At 41.4% G+C, this 19,717-nt stretch overlaps 1 protein-coding gene across 1 annotated transcript; it reads right to left on the bottom strand.

Moving 5' to 3' along the window:
- Positions 1-1,734: 1,734 nt before the first annotated feature.
- On the bottom strand, positions 1,735-13,154 carry NPBWR1 (neuropeptides B and W receptor 1). The gene has a single exon (XM_070075827.1). It carries the CDS (start codon positions 12,493-12,495, stop codon positions 11,545-11,547), a length of 951 nt encoding a protein of 316 aa, XP_069931928.1. The 5' UTR covers positions 12,496-13,154; the 3' UTR covers positions 1,735-11,544.
- Between the last annotated feature and the right edge of the window lie 6,563 nt (positions 13,155-19,717).

Below are 19,717 nucleotides of genomic sequence, written 5' to 3'. Positions count from 1 at the left end.
TGTATGTAAAATGGGGATCAAAGTGCCAGACCCAAAGCTGCCCTATCAAGTGACCATTATGTGCAGAATTCTTTGATGTCTTCCTATGATCATGCATAGATTATTCCTCTCCAAGGCAGATGGAGGTTTGTTCTGTTGTTTTCCCAGGGTGTTATTGAGTAAATAGTTCACAGTAATTCCTTGGGGCTTTTCAGGTAGGCTTCTCTACCTTGCATACACTGGGGTATTTCAAAAAATCTATGGAAAATGAAATTAAAATGTAAGTTTATTTTGGTGTGGAAATTGTGAAACCCATTTACAGTTTTTTTCATAATATTCATTTCCACGAACTTTATAAAGACCTTTCATATGAATGCATTTCAAAGGTTTTTGCAGCAAAATAAACTTATCCCTTAATTCCATTTTCCACAAACTCTTTTTTTTACAAATCTTTGTCTTTATTCTTTTTTCCCCAAAGAAACCTTTTATTTAATGAGTACAAATTTTGTACATACAACTTCAGGAAGATAGTGATTCTTCCCACCATACCTGCCCTCCCACCCCCACTCGAACCCCACCTCCTCCTCCTTCTCCCATTCCCAGTCCCATTCTCCATTAAGAGAAAAAAAAAAAAGCTTCCTCAACAGTCAAGACAAGGGCTGTTCAAGTCATTGCTACTCAAAGTGTCAATGTCACTTCTACAGATTTCCTTTTCCCTTTTAGGTGCTCTATTGGTTCTCACAGATCAGGGAGAACATATGGTATTTGTCCCTTTGGGACTGGCTTATTTCACTAAGTATGATATATTTCAGATTCATCCCTTTTGTTGGAAATGACCAGGTCACATTTTTTACCACTGTGTAGTATTCCATAAAGTACATATCCCATAATTTTTTATCCAGTTTTCAGTTGACAAGCATTTAGGTTGTTTCCATGTCTTAACTATTGTGAATGGAGCTGCAATAAATATGGAGGTGCAGATAACTCTTTTATTTGCTGATTTGATTTCCTTTGGGTAAATTGCAAGGAATGAAATGGCTGGGTCATATGGTAGGTCTATATTCAAATTTCTGAGGTATCTCTAAACTGACTTCCATAGTGGTTTTATCAGTTTACATTCCCACCAACAGTGGATTAGGGTACCTTTTTCCTCACATCCTCACCAGAAATTGTTGTTTACTGATTTCTGTATGAAAGTCATTCTAACTGGGGTGAGGTAAACCTCATCGTGGTTTGGGAAATGCAAATCCACAAACTTTTGCCAGTATCCTTATATTTGTGCCATGGCTATACATACTGATAACTGAAATAATGTTATGTTTGCTAATTATTTAAGCAATTTCTCTTTTCACTATCTACACAGATGCTCAAATATTCAAGAATTGAAGTTTACAATTGTATAGTAAGGGCTTATCCTTTCTCCACATAGTGTAAATTCTAGAATCTCTACCAGTCAACAACTTTGCTTCATTTTCACAACCAAATAGATTGAAGAAGTGGAGCACTAAACCCTTAATCTTGGTCTGTCAAACACTTCCATTCCATTCTTCCTTGCTTATTCATTAGATAACTTTGCCATGAGGGCAGTATTTATAAAATCCATAATACATAAATGATAAGGTGACAGGATTATAGATCCCATGTTTTCAGGAAATACTATATTTAATATCACACAGATTATTTTCATCTTTTATTTATATCAAGCTCCTTTATAAGGACAAGCAGAATTTCTATATTTCTCAACATAAAGCATAAGCACACACATTTCACAAGTGTCCAAAATTGAATAAAAGCAAAGAGACATTTTAAATATCAGAAGTGGAAAAACCAAAAAAATAAGGATTTACACAAAGACTACAAGAATTCAACACAGAATTAAAACCTTTCAATGCAATGATGTCAATAAATTCAACTTTTTCATGGTCTATTTCTTCTTCTAATATCTAAGAGATAGAAAGTGTGAGGCATACAATGTTGACGTTAACATGCTCATAAAATGGTCACACCTAGAAATAATGACACACCACATAGCCAATGACATAGAAAGCCAGGAAGAGATTGAACCACTGAGTTGTATTTAATCTCACATACATGCTAGGATGCCAATCCATGCCTTGCTGTTGAGGACATACCTGTCCCCAGGCCTCTGTGTTTCCAACAGTTGCTCCCATGGATTCTGAGACAGTTCCAGGTCACTCTGAAGCAGGAATGATGTTGTGGATAGATGGATCCCACTACTCTTCCTCATTTGTGTCCAGTTATTGAGTTTATGAAGACATGTGAGATTTCCATTCCGGGTAATCAAACCCAGCTGTATCTGTGCCCTAATGTCTGCCTTGCTCTTTGTCCATCACCAAGTTTAACCTTCATTTTGAAAAGTTACCAAGGAAGGTTTCCTCCAAGATGGCGGAATAGGGAGGGAGCACACTGACAGTCCAGGAAAAGATTGTTTAATAAAAGTGGAGATCCTGTAGTTTCAGGGAAGAGTTAGGGACAAAACTGCAGAGGGAACTCTTCTGGAACTAGTGGGACATGGTGGACCTAAGAGGAGGGCATGGGCACCCATGGCTTGGGACCCCAGCTGTCGAATCTACGCACCAGCTCTGAAAAGGGAGGTGACGCAAAAGCTCAGTAGCCTGAGACACTGGCAGGAAAGCAGAAGGAGGAGCCTAGAGGGAACAAGGCTTGAAGCCTCAAGGGGTAAAATTCACCAGGCTACCTAGAGGAGAGAAAAATAAATAAATAAAAGGAACCAGTATGAACACAATTCTCTTTCTCCACTCACCTTACAAAGGTGAGCAAGACAAAGAACAGGCACCATTTTGGACATACATAAAAGCAAAGCCTGCCATCAGCCAAGCAGAAAAACCTGACACTGGTGGGGAGAAATAAGAGCAGGTTAAGAACTAGTGAATGTGTGGAGCTAATGAACTGAGACTGTGGGGAAAAAAATAAAAAACTGAGGATGTGTGAGAGAACTCTCAGAGGGCCTGATATGCCACAAACTTGGCAACTTTGGCAACCCTGTGGGAGATTACAGGGAAATTTGAGCTTACACTGAGGACTGCATGAATCATTTGTGTGGTCCTTGGGAAAGAGCAGACAGATAATATACCCACAGGAGCCAGAGCACAGAAATTAACTGCCTTCAATTCCGCTCAGCTGTATGGAATTACTTCCCTTCTGAATTAAAAGAGAGAGAGAGAGAGAGAGAGAGAGAGAAGATTTACCACACCTAACCTGGGTGTGTCACCTTTGGCACAATCTTAACCCTGAAGAACAGAACAGAGCTCTCTGGCCACACCCATCAAAAGACTCTAACGATTCATCAAAGCAGACAGTCCACTTAATCTAGAGAAATAGTATAATGAGAAAAACCACCACAGTAAGAAAAAAAAAAAGAAGAAACCAAAGAATATCTCCACAATGTCAAGCAACAAATGCAGAAACCAAGGAAACAGAACAAGGAAGACATTATGATGCCCCCAAATGAACAAGACACCCCAAATCGAGATTATGAAGATGATGAGATAGTAGAAATGGAAGATAGTGATTTTGAAAAATTTATGACAAGAACATTTAGAAGTTCTCAAAAACAAATTCTTGAACTACAGAAATCCTTATTGGACAGGATAGAAAATCTCTCTCATGAAAATGAATCTTAAGGAGGAATCAAAATGAAATGAAGAAACTAGTAGAACATGAAATTGTGATAGTGAAGAGAAACCAAAATGAAATGAAGAATTCAATAGATCAAATGACAAGTGCATTAGCGAGCCTTAAAAACATTATGAGTGAAGCAGAAGAGAGAATATCAGACTTAGAAGACAGAGAACAGGAAAGGATACAGTCAGACCAAAGAAAAGAAGAGGAAATTAGAAATCTAAAAAATATTGTTGGGAATCTAAAGGATACTATTAAAAAACCCAGCATTCTGGTTCTAGGAGTTCCTGAAGGCATGGAGAGGGAGAAAGGATTAGAAGGCCTTTTTAATGAGATACTAGCAGAGAACTTCCCAGGTTTGGAGAAGGACAGAGACATTCAAGTACAGGAAGCTCATAGAACCCCTAGTAAACATGTCCAAAAGAGATCTTCACCACGACACATTGTAATCAAACTCACCACAGTGAAACATAAAGAAAAGATTCTAAAATGTGCAAGAGAGAAACATCAGATTACTATCAGAGGATTTCCAATTAGACTCACAGCAGACTTCTCATCAGAAACCCTTCAGGCTAGGAGGGAATGGCGAGATATAGCCCAGGTACTAAGAGAGAAAAATTGCAAGCCCAGAATATTATATCTTGCAAAGCTCTCATTTGTGAATGAAGGTGAAATAAAGACCTTTCATAGCAAACAGAAACTGAAAGAATTTGTTGCCACTCATCCAGACCTGCAAAAGATGTGTTACACACAGAAACACAGAAACACGGTCATCAATATGAGAGAAGGTAAAAGAAGAAAACCTCCTAGTAAAAGATCACAGAAAGCTCAAAGCGTATCTTAGAAATATCTTTGGTAAAATGGCAGGGCAAATTTACGACTTATCAATAGTCACATTGAATGCAAATGTCCTCAACTTTCCAGTTAAAAGACACAGACTGGCTGAATGGATGAAGGAACAAAACCCATCTATTTGCTGCTTACAAGAAACACATCTTTCCAACAAAGATGCGTGCGGACTGAAAGTGAAGGAGGGAAAGAGATATTCCACGCCAATATAAACCAAAAGAGAGCTGGCATAGCCAAATTAATATCAGACAAAATAAACTTTAACACAAAAACTATTGAGAGAGACAAAAAGGGGCACTATATAATGATTAAGGGTTCAATTCAACAGGAAGATATAACTATTATCAATGTATATGCACCTAATTACAGGGCACCGGTTTATTTAAAAGATATGTTAACGGACTTAAAGGGAAACTTAGATTCCAATACAATAGTACTAGAGGACTTCAATACCCCACTCTCAGAAATAGATCAACCGGACAGAAGATCAACAAGGAAACAGCAGAGTTAATCAACACTATAACCCAAATGGATCTAACAGATATCTACAGAACTTTCAATCCCACATTTAAAGAATTTACATTCTTCTCAGCATTGCATGGAATCTATCTAGGATTGGCCACACACTAGGCCATAAAACAAGTCTCAGCAAATTCAAAAGAATTAGAATCATACCATGCAGTTTCTCAGACCACAGCGGAATGAGGCTGGAAATTAGCAACTCAGGAATCCATAGAGCATATACAAACACATGGAGACTGAACAACATGCTGCTGAATGAACACTGGGTCATAGAAGTAATCATAAGAGAAATCAAAAACTTTCTCAAAGTAAATGAGGATAACAACACAACATACCAAAACTTATGGGATGCAGCAAAAGCAGTGTTAAGAGGAAAGTTTATATCAATAGGTGCCTACATCAAGAAAGTGGAAAGGTACCAAATACATGAGTTTTCAATTCATCTCAAGGATCTAGAAAAACTGCTGCAAACCAGACCCAAATCTAGTAGGAGAAGAGAAATAATTAAAATCAGAGAAGAAATCAACAGGATTGAATCCAAAAAATGTTACAAAAGATCAACCAAATGAAGAGCTGGTTTTTTTGAAGAAAAAAAATTGACACACCATTGGCCCAACTAACTAAAAAAAGAAGAGAAAAGAACTACATCAATTAAATCAGAAATGAAAAAGGAACCATAACAACAGACACTACAGAAATAAAAAGAATCATCAGAAATTACTACAAAGAGTTGTATGCCAGCAAACAGGGAAATCTATCAGTAATGGATAGATTCCTGGACACATGCAACCTACCTAAATTGAACCAGGAAGACATCGAAAACCTAAACAGACCCCTAACTGAGTCAGAAATTGAAAAGGTATTAAAATTCCTCCCAACAAAGAAAAGCCCAGGGCCAGATGGATTCACTGCTGAATTCTACCAAACATTTAAAGAAGAACTAACTCCAATTCTTCTCAAACTATTAAGAATAATCATAAGAGAGGAAACCCTCCCAAATTCATTCAATGAATCCAGCATCACCTTAATCCCTAAGCCTGAAAAAGATATAGCAGAGAAAGAAAATTATAGATGCAAGCATAGATGCAAAAATGAACATAGATGCAAAAATCCTCAATAAAATTCTGGCCAATAGAATGCAACAACACATCACAAAGATCATCCACCCAGACCAATTGGGATTTATCCCTGGTAATGCAGGGATGGTTCAATGTTTGCAAATCAATCAATGTGATACACCACATTAACAGACTGCAGAAGAAAACCCATGTGATTATCTCAATAGATGCAGAGAAAGCATTCAATAACATACAACACCCTTTCATGATGAAAACTCTAAGCAAACTGGGTATAGAAGGAACATTCCTCAATACAATCAAAGCAATTTATGAAAAACCCACGGCCAGCATCCTATTGCATGGGGAAAAGTTGGAAGCATTTCCACTGAGATCTGGTACCAGACAGGGATGCCCACTCTCACCACTGCTATTCAACATAGTTCTGGAAGTTTTAGCCAGAGCCATTAGGCAAGAAAAAGTAATTAAAGGAATACAAATTGGGAAGGAAGAACTCAAACTATCCCTGTTTGCAGATGATATGATTCATAACTTAGGGGATCCAAAGAACTCTACTAAGAGACTATTAGAATTCATAGAAGAGTTTGGCAAAGTAGCAGGATATAAAATCAATGCATAAAAATCAACAGCCTTTGTATACACAGGCAATGCCACAGCTGAGAAAGAACAGCTAAGATCAATCCCATTCACAATAGCTACAAAAACAATCAAATACCTTGGAATAAACTTAACCAAGGATGTTAAAGATCTCTACGATGAGAATTACAAAATCTTAAAGAAAGAAATAAAAGAGGATACCAAAAAATGGAAAAATCTTCCATGCTCATGGATTGGAAGAATCAATATCATCAAAATGTCCATTCTCCCAAAAGCAATTTATAGATTCAATGTGATACCAACCAAAATACCAAAGACCTTCTTCTCAGATCTAGAAAAAAATGATGCTGAAATTCATATGGAGGCACAAGAGACCTCCAATAGCTAAAGCAATCTTACACAACAAAAAACAAAGCCAGAGGCATCACAATACCAGATGTCAGGACATACTACAGAGCAGTTGTAATCAAAACAGCATGGTACTGGTACAGAAACAGATGGATAGACCAATGAAACAGAATAGAAACTCCAGAAATCAACCCAAACATCTACAGCCAACTTATATTTGATCAAGGATCTAAAACCAATCCCTGGAGCAAGGACAGTCTATTCCATAAATGGTGCTGAGAAAACTGGATTCCCACATGTAGAAACATGAAACAAGACCCCTACCTTACACCTTACACAAAAATCCACTCAACACGGATTAAAGATCTAAATCTATGACCCGACACCATCAAATTATTAGAGAGCATTGGAGAAACCCTGCAAGCTATAGGCAGAGGCAAAGACTTCTTGGTAAAGACCTCAGAGGCACAGGCAGTCAAAGCCAAAATTTACATTTGGGATTGCATCCAATTGAGAGGTTTCTGTACTGCAAAAGAAATAGTCAGGAAAGTGAAGATACAACCAACAGAATGGGAAAAAATATTTGCAAGCTATGCAACTGATAAAGGACTAATAACCAGAATCTACAAAGAGATCAAGAAACTCCACAATGACAAAACCAACAACCCACTTAAGAGATGGGCCAAGGATCTCAATAGACATTTTTCAAAAGAGGAAATCCAAATGGCCAACAAACACATGAAAAAGTGTTCAAGATCACTAGCAATCAGGGAAATGCAAATCAAAACCACAATGAGGTTTCACCTCACCCCGGTTAGAATGGCTCACATGCAGAAATCTACCAACAACAGATGCTGGCGAGGATGTGGGGAAAAAGGGACACTAACCCACTGTTGGTGGGAATGCAAACTGGTCAAACCACTATGGAAGTCAGTCTGGAGATTCCTCAGAAACCTGAAGATAACCCTACCGTTCGACCCAGCCATCCCACTCCTTGGAATTTACCCAAAGGAGTTTAAATTGGCAAACAAAAAAGCGGTCTGCAGCCTAATGTTTATTGCAGCTCAATTCACAATAGCTAAGACCGGGAATCAACCCAAATGCCCATCAACAGTAGAATGGATAAAAAAATTATGGGACATGTACTCTATAGAATACTATACAGCAGTAAAAAAACAAACAAACAAAAAAAACAATGAAATCCGCTCATTTGCTACAACATGGAGGAATTTGGAAAACATCATGCTGAGTGAAATAAGCCAGTCCAAAGGGAAAAAATTATATGTTCTTCCTGATCAGTGGCAACTAACCGAGCACCAAAAAGAAACCTATTGAAGTGAATTGGACACTATGAGAAACAGTGACTTGTTCAGCCCTTGTCCTGTTGATGTACAACTTAATACTTTATCCCTTTTAGTATTTTTTGTTCTACTTAATACTATTGGTTGAACTCTGTAATTAACACACAGTTATTCTTAGCTGTTTAAATTTAACTGAAAAGTGATCTCTGTTAAATATAAGAGTGGGAATAAGAGAGGGAGAAGATGTACTGTATTGGACAATTCAATCTGAATTGCCCAAAATGGTAGAGTTAGCAATGTGCCAGGGGATTCCAATTCAATCCCATCAAGGTGGCATGTACCAATGCCATCTCCCTGGTCACAGTGATCAATTTCAGTTCACAATTGATCACACTGATAGGTCTAAGAGTCAAATGGATCACATAAACAAGACTAGTGTCTGCTAATACTAACTGATAGATTTAAGAAGGAGAGAATGATCCAACATGGGAAGGGGGGTACACAGCAGGCTCATAGAATGGTGGATGTCCTAAACAGCACTCTGGCCTCAGAATCAGCCCTTAAGGCATTCAGATCTGGCTGAAGAGTCCATCAGAGTATTTTAGGCATGGAAAGCCAAGACACTCTGGCAAAAAATAAAAATAAAAATAAAAAAAGACCTAAATGAAAGATCTCTGCGTGTGAGATCCCAGTGGGAAGAACAGGCCATCAAGGAAGGAGGTACCTTTCTCTTAACTGAGGAGAGAACTTCCACTTTGACTATGACCTTATCTAAATACCATCGGAGTCTGAACTCAAAAGGCTTCCATAGCCTTGACAACTCATGGCAAGAGCCTAGGGAGATTACTGACACCATAAACAAGAGTGTCAAATTGTTAAATCAACAACAGGAGTCACTGTGCACTTACTCCTCATGTAGGATCTCTGTCCTTAATGTGTTGTACTATGTGATTTAATGGTATAACTAGTACTCAAACAGTATTTTTCACTTTGTGTTTCTGTGTGGTGCAAACTGATGAAATCTTTACTTAATATATACTAAATCGATCTTCTGTATATAAAGAGAATTGAAAATGAATCTTGATGTGAATGGAATGGGAGAGGGAGTGGGAGATTTGAGGGTTGTGGGTGGCAGGGATGTTATGGGGGGGGGGAGCCGCTGTAATCCATAAGCTGTACTTTGTAAATTTATATTTACTAAATAAAAGTTAAAAAAAAAGTTACCAAGGAGCCATTAAAAATTTTGTGAGTTTTCAGGAAAATCAACAGAATGTTTCCTAGAAATTTAAATGACCAGGTCTTTGAAACCCACAGACAGAGGCCAGTCCAAATGTCAAGACTCCCATCATTCAAATTGCCCTGCACATGAAAATCCTCACTGTGAGCCATTAGCTATTGTTTGCCACCCAATGCAGAAAATTTCTAAATTTACATTATCTAAACAAATAGCTCTGAATTACCTGAATGTTCCTTGAGAGCTAAGGAATGAATTCCAAGTCAGAGAGATTTCCTCTCCACAAGACAACGAAGAGTATTTCTCTTCCATATATTCTTTAAAAGGTATTTTTGAACCTAAATATTGAGAACTTGGTTTAAAATTCCAAGCAAACTAGGTAAATAAAACCTGCTAGCAATACTATTCTTAAACAAAACCACTGAGAGGTACCATAGGAAGCAAGCATTTTTAGAAATTTTCGTATCTGTTAGAAATTCATCCTGAAGAGTAATACTTTTTTTAAACACTGTAATCGATTATCATAGTCCAGTTCAGGTCTGAGGCATCAACTGCAGATGAGTAAGCAAATCAGGTGTCAGTTCTCTCAGTTCACTTCTCTCTCCTCTAGGCAGAGATCGAATGCAGGTAGGGTGCTGGTCGGTTTCCCTTGTGAGACCAGACTTCACCAGTTTTACACTGACTACCTACCAGGTGCTTCTGAGACTAAGAAGTAAGAAACAGGTAGTCCACAGTTACCCGTGAAAGATGTCCTCTTCGGGGAAATCTCAGGAAGATAAATCTGTGATACATAAGTAGTATTTATACAGCTCTTGGTCTCTAGAACAACACACAATAACAACGAATTGATCCAAGTGGTACAGAGGCCTACAGGGGAAAGGTTGTTTGGAGGGTGGGGGTGGGGGGCGGGCTTCGGAATCGGTGAGAAAGCAGCGCGGATTAGCGCTTTGGTCGCTTAAAGAGCCGGTTGCGGTGCGCTCCAGTGCAAAAGCCAAGCTCTGAGAAGCTCAACGCTGTGCGCCTGGTTCCTGCAGGGGGCGCCGAAGCAGCGCGCCCGGGGACTCCTCCGGGCTCTCAGTCCTTCCTGCGCTGGGCTAGCAGGGTCCCCGCTGGGTCTGACAGTCATGGAACGCTTTCAGGTGCGATCAAGTGTAGGAAAGGAGAAAGACAATGCAAGAAGGGACTGGAACAGCCAGGCTCCTGCCTGTTCCAGACCATCCCACGCCTCCTCCGCTACACGGGAGACACACACACACACACACACACACGACTCCCACCTCCTGCGGTCTTCCCCAGTCGAGGAGGCCCTTTGTCCCCGGCAGCTGTTCCTGCGCGCTCCACAAGGCAGGGCGCATCTCAGAGGAGCGGGTGCAGGCGAAAACTGGGGCGCCCTGGCCCAGGGTCTGGAACGCGCAGAGAAGGACTAGGGGACCAGCCCTTTCTGTTCTTCTGCTGCAGCAAGGGCACAGACAGCGGTTTCCTAAAGCAGAGAAACAAAACGCAAGCGCAAGCGGGGTGCAGTCGCCTGGGATCCCGCGCGGCGTCGCCAGGTGTTCCCCAGGATGGCGCGGAGGATTCCCGCTAGAGCAGCGTTAACGAACAACCAGCTCCCGGAGCATGGTGCAGGGGCTGGAGGTTAGAAGGGGGCAGCTCCCAGCAATACTGCCCTCCTCTTCTACCGTTTGTGCGAAGTTCGAGGGTCAACTCCTCTCTTCGCCTTTAGGGAGCAGTCGATATGGCTTTCTCAGCCACCGAGGTTCTCACACTCGGCTTCTCCTGGAAGGGCTGGCAAACCCAAGCTGAGGGCGCAACCACAGCTGGGGCTAGGGTAGGGCCCAGGCATCCGCATCCCCATTAAGTTTCCCCGGGACACCAAAGCTGTCTTTCCGGGACCACACTGGAGTGCCGCTAGTGTCCATTCTCCCTGCGCTGGTCCTGGCTCGGGGTCCTGTTCGGGACAGCGCGCACCCGGGTGTCAGGCCTCTGCCCTGCACACTATCACCTGGTGAAGGCTCTTGCGGAAGCTGTCGTCCAAGAACGCATAGAGGAAGGGATTGAGGCAGCTGTTGGCGTAGCTCAGGCTGGTGATAAAGTAGGAGATGGCGATGACGAGCGGCGTCTGTGGAACGTCAGTGGTGAGGACCACCACGGTGCTCAGGTGGTAGGGCGTCCAGCAGAGCAGGCAAACGGCCAAGATCGCCACTACCAGGAAGGTCACCCGCTTCTTGGCGCGGTCCAGAGCCTTGCCATGGTTATCCAGCCGCATGGCGTGCAACCGGCACAGGAGCGTGGTGTAGAGGGCGCAGATGGTGGACACCGGGATGGCGAAGCCCAGCACGAGCGTATAGAGACGGCTGGCCCGCCACCAGAATGCCTCGGGCTGCGGGAAGACCAGCACGCACTGGCGCCGGCCCTGCTCCTCGTCGAGGCGGGCGAAGACGGCGAAGGGCAGCACGACCAGCGTGACCAGCGCCCACACGGCCAGGCTCACGGCTCGCGCGGCGCCGTAGGTGCGGCCAGCCACCCGGCGCGACTCGGCGGTGGCCAGCACCACCAAGTAGCGGTCGGCGCTCATGACGGTGAGGAAGTAGAGGCTGGAAAAGGTGTTGTACTGGTCGATGGCCACGATGAGCTTGCACATGAGCTCGCCGAATGGCCACCGGCGCAGCAGGAAGTCTGCGATGTTGATGGGCAGCACCAGCGTGAAGAGCTCGTCGGCGATGGCCAGGTTGAGGATGAACAGGTTGGTGACCGTCTTCATGCGCGGCGTCCGCAGCAGCACGTACAGCACCGCTGAGTTGCCCACCAGCCCCACAGCGCAGATCACGGCGTAGACAACCGGCACCGCCACAGCCAGCGGCAGCGGCAAAGGCTCTGGGGTCGTCGCGTTTGCGGACTCGGGCTCCGTGAGCGACGCGTTCTGCATGTCGGCAAGGATGGAGGAACCCGCCTCCCGTGTCCCCTACGGCTCTCCGCGGGGCTGAGCGATCCAAAAAACCCGCTTCCCCGCGGACCTGCTCCCGGGCACTCGCCGCTGTGCTCCAAGCCGGTCTCTGGCTTTCTAGGGGAGGGGTGTTCCCGGCTCCCCCACAGCCCACTGGTCGCCGCTGACTCCCGGGGCTGTAAAACGGTATTGAAAGCACGAGTTAGGCTCGTTGACCGGTAGCATCAGGGAGGGGCGTGGTCCCGGAGGTGGTGGGGGTGGCACTCCAAACCTCCCCCAAGTGAGCGCTATCTGCTACCTGTTGAAATCTCGTTCCAACCAATGGATCTAAGTGCTAGAGAGAGGAGTTCTTAGCCTTTATAGGAAAAATACAAATCCACCTCCCCTGTTCTAGGACACCCAATGGAAGACCATGAGGATCAGCCCACGGAAATCGACAGAGGTATGCTTCGGTCCCTTTGGGTTCCATGCGCGCGATAACAGCAAGCGCAACAGTAATCTTTAGCTTACCTTGTCGGCCTGGAACGGAAAGGATCCTGCCGGCGGTGGAGGAGGCTGCCTCGTCACCACCTAGGGTCTGCCTCCTAGCTCCCGCCAGGAGACTGCGGCTGGGGCCTGAGCCTGTTCCTCCCGCGAGTCTCAAAGTGCGGGGATGCGCAGCCGCTGACTGCACTCGCTGTGCCGACCCCCACCCCACCCCCTCCTCACTCCGAGCCAGGGGCCTTGGAACAACAGACAATAGCATTCCTCAAAAGTAAGGTATTCTCTTCCTTCCAGGAGTGTAACCATTTGAAATAATAATAATTAAAAAAAAAACCTTCTATAAAGAATTGAATTTAAGGAAAACAAAGTTAAAGTGTTGCTAATCTATTTTGAAAGAGCAATGTAGTCGAGGGTCCTATTCCAGTTCTTAAACACTATACCTCAAATGCACTGTTGGGATTCGGAATTTCATGCAAACTATTTTTCTCTATAGAAGGGGAAAAAATGAAGCCAATTTTAGAATGCAAATCATCGCTTTCTAATACTCTGGGCTTCACATGGGTAGAAAATTTTTAGTGTACAACAACGGCCAACAATTTGAAATGCTTTTAAAAATATATGCAAAGAGAGAGGGTTAATAAAGACAAATAACTTCTGAAATTCTTTTAAGGGACCATGATTTAATGTATGTTTCATAAAATGTTGCACATTGTTCAGCTCTGTCTCCTGACTCATACATTCAATCCGGATTCTCCTGCTAATGAGGCCCCTTCAGCTGCAGGAGCTGTTGCCACCTAAGGCAGAAAGCAGGGGCAGACTTGCACTCCGAGGATGCTATGCCCCTGGGCCTAGGAGTCTTCTTCCAGAAGGGGGAGTCATCTAAGGCAGCTCACCAGATTTTTTTTAGGACTGAATGAAACAAAATAAATATTGGTTCTCTCCAATTCCTATATTTTCCCTCCTCCACCTTCCCTTTAGAAGAACCATCAAACTGAAAGACCGAATTCTGTGATCTCATAAGCCACCTTCCAGAAAAGCAGGCAAAGCACAAACAACAAGCATTTGCTCTCCTTTCTGATGCATTTTGGAGTACAGGTTCTGAGATATTCAGAAATGAATAAATAAATAAGCCTGTGGATGAAGCCTGCAGAGACAGAAATATAGTTGCCATCCTTTGCCCACTCCTCTTTTCATTTTTTCTATCACTATTTACATAGACCTGGCTCCTCTGCAGCATCAAGATTTGTGTGAAGAAAAATGGTAGTACCTTCACCAGCTAGGTCACTAAGGAACACTATATGAGAAAAAACCATATGGTGTTAGGTGAAACAAGGAAGGTTATAAACCTATGATATATATATACACACAAATAATTTACATATACATAATCTATATAGAATTAACTCACCCATACACTGTGCATGTATAATTGTGTATATATGTACATATTTGTATTTGGTAGATAATTGATCATTTTCACACACTTGGAGATCTTCTAGCTTTCTCATTGTTGATTTCCAGCTTTAATTACACTGTGGATAGAGAACATTATATGATTTTGACTCATAGCCATGTGTTGAAACTACTGCCCAGTAGTTATTTTACTAATTATTTCTCATGTACTTGAAATTAATGTGGTCTGTATTTAAGTGCAACACTCTATGTCAGCTAATCAAGTTTATTATTATGTTGTTCAAATATTCTCTCTATTCATATTTTATCTAATTTTATAAGCTACTGAACAAGGTGTGCTTAAAAAAATCTCAATCCATGATTGTGGATTTAAATATGCTTTATTTCCAACCATTTTTACTATATAATTTGATACTGCCTTATTGGATACACACACATTTAAAATTGCTGTGTTTTCCCAGGGAATGGATTCTTTTATCATTATAACTTGATTGCCTGTTATCATTGTAATCTTCTTACTCAGTTCCTAATCTTAGTGTATGTAGACTCTTTTGTTGGATATCATGACAGCTACACTAACTGTATTCCCAATTGTATTATAATGGAATATAATTTTTAAAAGTCATTTTACTTTAAATTTTCTTAGGTTCATATAATTAAAATATTATAAAGTGTAGTCAGATTCACTCTGGCAATATTTGTCTTTGAATTAGAATATTTATTTATTGTTATATTAATGTAGTTACATATTAGGTTTGATAGGGTCTGAATGTTTGTGTTCCCATGAACTTCATAAATAGATACTCTGACTTACAATGGTTAGATTTAGATTTTTCAACTTTACAATGGTGCAAAAGCAATATGCCTGCAGTAGAAACTATACTTCAAAGGATTGACCTTTTCCTGGACTAGCAATATGCAGTACAATATCATTTCATGATGTTAGGCATCAACAACCAGAATAAATTCAAATCAGCCCTGAGGTCCTGAGGAAAACAACTGGTACACCACGGTATACTGCTTTCCTTGTTTGCAGTGTTGTGTAGGTTCAACTCAACAATGGATTTATCAGGAGCTAATTGCATTGAAATCTAATTTCTACTCTGATGGCATATGACATTAGGGCCTTTGGGAAGTGATTAAGTAATGAGGGTGAATATTCTTGAATGGGATTAGTGACTTATAGCAGAGGGCCCATGAGGATGGCATTGTGGTGCAATGGATTAATCTCCCTTTTGGGACACCAGCAAGAGTTCCTCTTGGAGTCTCAGCTACTCTGCTTCTGATCCAGCTTCCCACTAATTGCCTGGGAAAGCAGCAGATGAAGACTTAAATACTTGTGACCCTGCTACCCACATGGGAGTTCTCTCTTTTTGTCTGTATCTCTCTGTGTGTATCTCTTTAGTAAATAAATAAATAATTGAAAAATATTTTTGAAAGAAGATGGTTGTCTAGGAAGCACGCCCTCACTAGACTCCAAATTTTCTTTTTTTTTTAAAAAAGATTTTATTTATTTATTTGAGAGGTAAAGTTACAGATAGTGAGAGGGAGAGACAGAGAGAAAGGTTTTCCTTCCATTGGTTCACTCCCCAAATGGCCACAACAGCCAGAGCTTCGCCAATTTGAAGCCAGGAGCCAGGTGCTTCTCCCTGGTCTCCCATGCGGGTACAGGGGCCCAAGCACTTGGGCCATCTTCCACTGCTATGCCAGGCCATAGCAGAGAGCTGGACTGGAAGAGGAGCAGCCGGGACTGGAACCGGTGCCCATAAGGGATGCCAGCGAAGTAGGCAGAGGATTAACCCAGTGCACCACGGTGCTGGCCCCTCCAAATTTTCTTAACTTGGGCTTCCAGCCTCCAGAATTCTGAATAATAATTTCCTGCTGCTTTATAAGCCATTCAGTTTATGGTATTTTACTATAGCATAACAACAACAACAAAAAGACTGAAATAGAAAACTGATACCCAGACATGATGTGTTCCTCTAACAATCACTTAAAAATGTGGCGGTCGGTGCCGCGGCTCAATAGGCTAATCCTCCACCTAGTGGTGCTGGCACACCGGGTTCTGGTCCCAGTCGAGGCGCCGGATTCTTTCCCAGTCGCCCCTTTTCCAGGCCAGCTCTCTGCTGTGGCCCAGGAAGGCAGTGGAGGATGGCCCAAGTCTTTGGGCCCTGCACCCCATGGGAGACCAGGAGAAGCACCTGGCTCCTGCCATCAGATCAGCGCGGTGCGCTGGCCGCAGCGCCCTGACCGTGGCGGCCATTAGAGGGTGAACCAATGGCAAAAGGAAGACCTTTCTCTCTCTCTCTCTCTCTCTCTCTCTCTCTCACTATCCACTCTGTCTGTCAAAAAAAAAAAAAAAAGACATTTAAAAAAAAATGTGGAAGTGGCCTTGGAAGTAGAAGTTGGGTAAAGGCTGGAAGAATTCTTGAGGTCATGCTGGAAAAAAAAAAACCTACAGTGTTATGAATGGGCCTTTAAAGGCAGTTCTGGTGAGGGCTCAGAAAGGAAAGATGGGAGATGTAGAGAAAGCCTTCAGCTTCTAAGTGATTACCTAAGTAATCACCAACAGAATGTTGGTAGAAATATAAATAGTGAAGACCATTCTGGTGAGTTCTCAGAAATGAGGAACATGCTGTTGGAAGCTGGATTGAAGGCATTCCTTGTTATAAAGTGGCAGAGAACTTCATTGCATTGTGTTCATGTCCTAGTGTTTTGTAGTAGAACTTGTGAGTGATGAAATTAGATATTTTGAGGAAAATGTGAACAAAATGTTGACAGAGCAATTTGGTTCTCCTGATGGTTTGTAGCAACATTTGAGAAGAGAGAAATGCCTATGACTTAAACGTAGAATTGTTCATCAAAAAAGAAAACTGAAAGAGTTGGAAAATTATCAGCCTATCCACATTGAGAAAGAACAGAATGGATGTGACCCAAACAACCCCAGTGCCTGAAAACTGAATTAGTCAGCCACCTAAACACACCAGGACCTATTGTCCATGGCCATGCAAGAAGGCAATTCAAAAATCAGCAGGACTGTCCTCATTATCACAGGCCCAGAAAGAAAAGGTCCCAGCAAACAGGGATCTACCACAGAGGCTGCCTGTTATGACACTGTCTTACAGAGCTGTAGAGGAGTGGCTGTCCCCACTATTAGAGCCACTAGTGTATGTTTCCAGCCTGAGAGAGTCAGGACATAACCTAGGCACAGAATCACCATAGAGGTGGGGCTGTTGAAAACAATGGGACCAGGTGTACAGCCCTAGTGGGTCCAGAATGTAGGAAACCCTTGCCTTGGCAGGTTCGGGGGGCACAACATGAAGCCAAAGAGGATTATTCTGAAAGCTTAAGGCTTAATGTTATTTTCCCCACTGTGATTTAGACTTGCCTGAAACATGTTGTGTCTTCCTTCTTTCCAATTTCTCCCTTTTAGGAGAAATCAGTTTGTCTTATACCTTCCCTACCATTGTAATTTTTATTTTATTTTATTTGCATTGTATTTTGAAAGCACATACATGGTTGATTTCACAGATTCACAGCTGGAAAGCTATCTACCTCCAAATGAAATTTACTTTCAGTCTCACCCATACCTGATTTAGATATTTATTTTTAAAGTTTTGATAGTAATTGTTCATATTTATGGGGGATATTGTGATATTTCAATATATACATGCAATGTATGCTGATCAAGTCAGAATGATTAGCATTTCAACCTACTCTTCATTTCTTTATGTTTGGTGCCTTCAATCTACTCTTTTGCAGTTCTTCGTAAAACGTGTACCTTTTTGTGAACTAGAGTCATGCCATTCTAGTGAGGACCTAGGACGCATTCCTTCTATCCAACTGTGTATTAGTACTTCTTATCCAGCCTCTCTCTGTCTCACTCCTTCTATACTTCCCAGCCTCTAGGGATCACTATTTTACATTAAGATAAACTTTTCTAACTTTCACATATGAGAGATGACATATAGTATGTGTGTTTCTGTGTCTGGCTTATTTCACTTAGCATAATGATCTCCATTTCCACCCATTTTGCTGCAAATGGTTGGATTTCATTTTTTATTGTTGAATAATATTCCATTGTACATTTATGGCACACTTTCTGTATCAATTAATTCATCAAAAGATACCGATTGACTCCAAGTTTTGGCTACTGTGAATAACACTGCAGTAAGCATGGAAGTGCAAGTATCTCCTTCATATGGTGACTTTATTTCCTTCAGATATCCAGAGGTCGGATAGCTGGGCCATATGGTAGATATATTTTTGTATTTTTGAGGAATTTCCATACTATTGTCCATAATGCTTATAATAATTTATATTCCTACCAGAAGTGTATAAGAGTTTCCATTTCTCTACATCCTCACCAGCATTTGTTATTTTTGTCATTTTGATAACAGCTGTTGTTACTGAGATGATGAGATACCTCATTATAGTTTTCATTCATATTTCCATGATGGCTAGTGACGTTGAGTATTTTTTCATATACGTACTGGCTACTTGTATTTTTGCTTTTGAGAAATGTTTATTCAGATCGTTTGCCCATTTTTAAACTAGATTATTTTCTTGTTATTGTTGTTGCTGAATTTTTTTAGCTCTTTGAATACTCTGGGTATTATTCCTTTGTCAGATGAATAGTTTGCAAGTATTCTCTCCCATTCTGGAGGTTGTCTATTCACTTTTAGTTGTTTCCTTTGCCTACCCAAGATAATGCCAAAAAAGGGAAAATTAACAATTTCAGTTTCTATTTGGAGCTATAAATAAGTTAGTGATTCTTATTATTCTGACAAAGATACTCTTCACTCCTATCATTATATGATTTTGCCTATGAATTACTGGAAGGATTTTACAGTCTGTACCTCTAATGAACTTTAATTAAATCCATCTTTTGTGTCTCACATATTTTATCTCACAAGCCATTTTGAGAATTTAATAAAAATATATGCAAAGAATTTAGAATAGTACCTCAATAATAGTAAGTAGAGACTTGGAAACACTAAGAAACTGTGTGAAGGAAATGATATAAATCAAAAACACTGTAAGAGAAATGAAGAATGCCTTTGACGGACATCAATAGACTAGATATCACCAAGAAGTGAAATAAGTAACTTCGAAGACATGTTAATATAAATGTCCCAAATTTAAAGGCAAAGAGCAAAAGGAATTTTTGGAATGGGATATAATAATCAAGAACTTCAGGACAATGACAAAAGGCACAACCTATGATTAACAGGAATGTCAAGAAGAAAAGAAAGAGGGAAATGATATTTCAGTGTTTGTTTAATGGTTTAATGTTTGAAATTTTTCT

This window comes from Oryctolagus cuniculus, chromosome 6 (genome assembly GCF_964237555.1).
Source record: "Oryctolagus cuniculus chromosome 6, mOryCun1.1, whole genome shotgun sequence".
NCBI classification, from domain to species: domain Eukaryota; kingdom Metazoa; phylum Chordata; class Mammalia; order Lagomorpha; family Leporidae; genus Oryctolagus; species Oryctolagus cuniculus.
The sequence above is the reverse complement of the archived record's forward strand: the minus strand, read 5'-3'. Positions and strand labels throughout refer to the sequence as shown.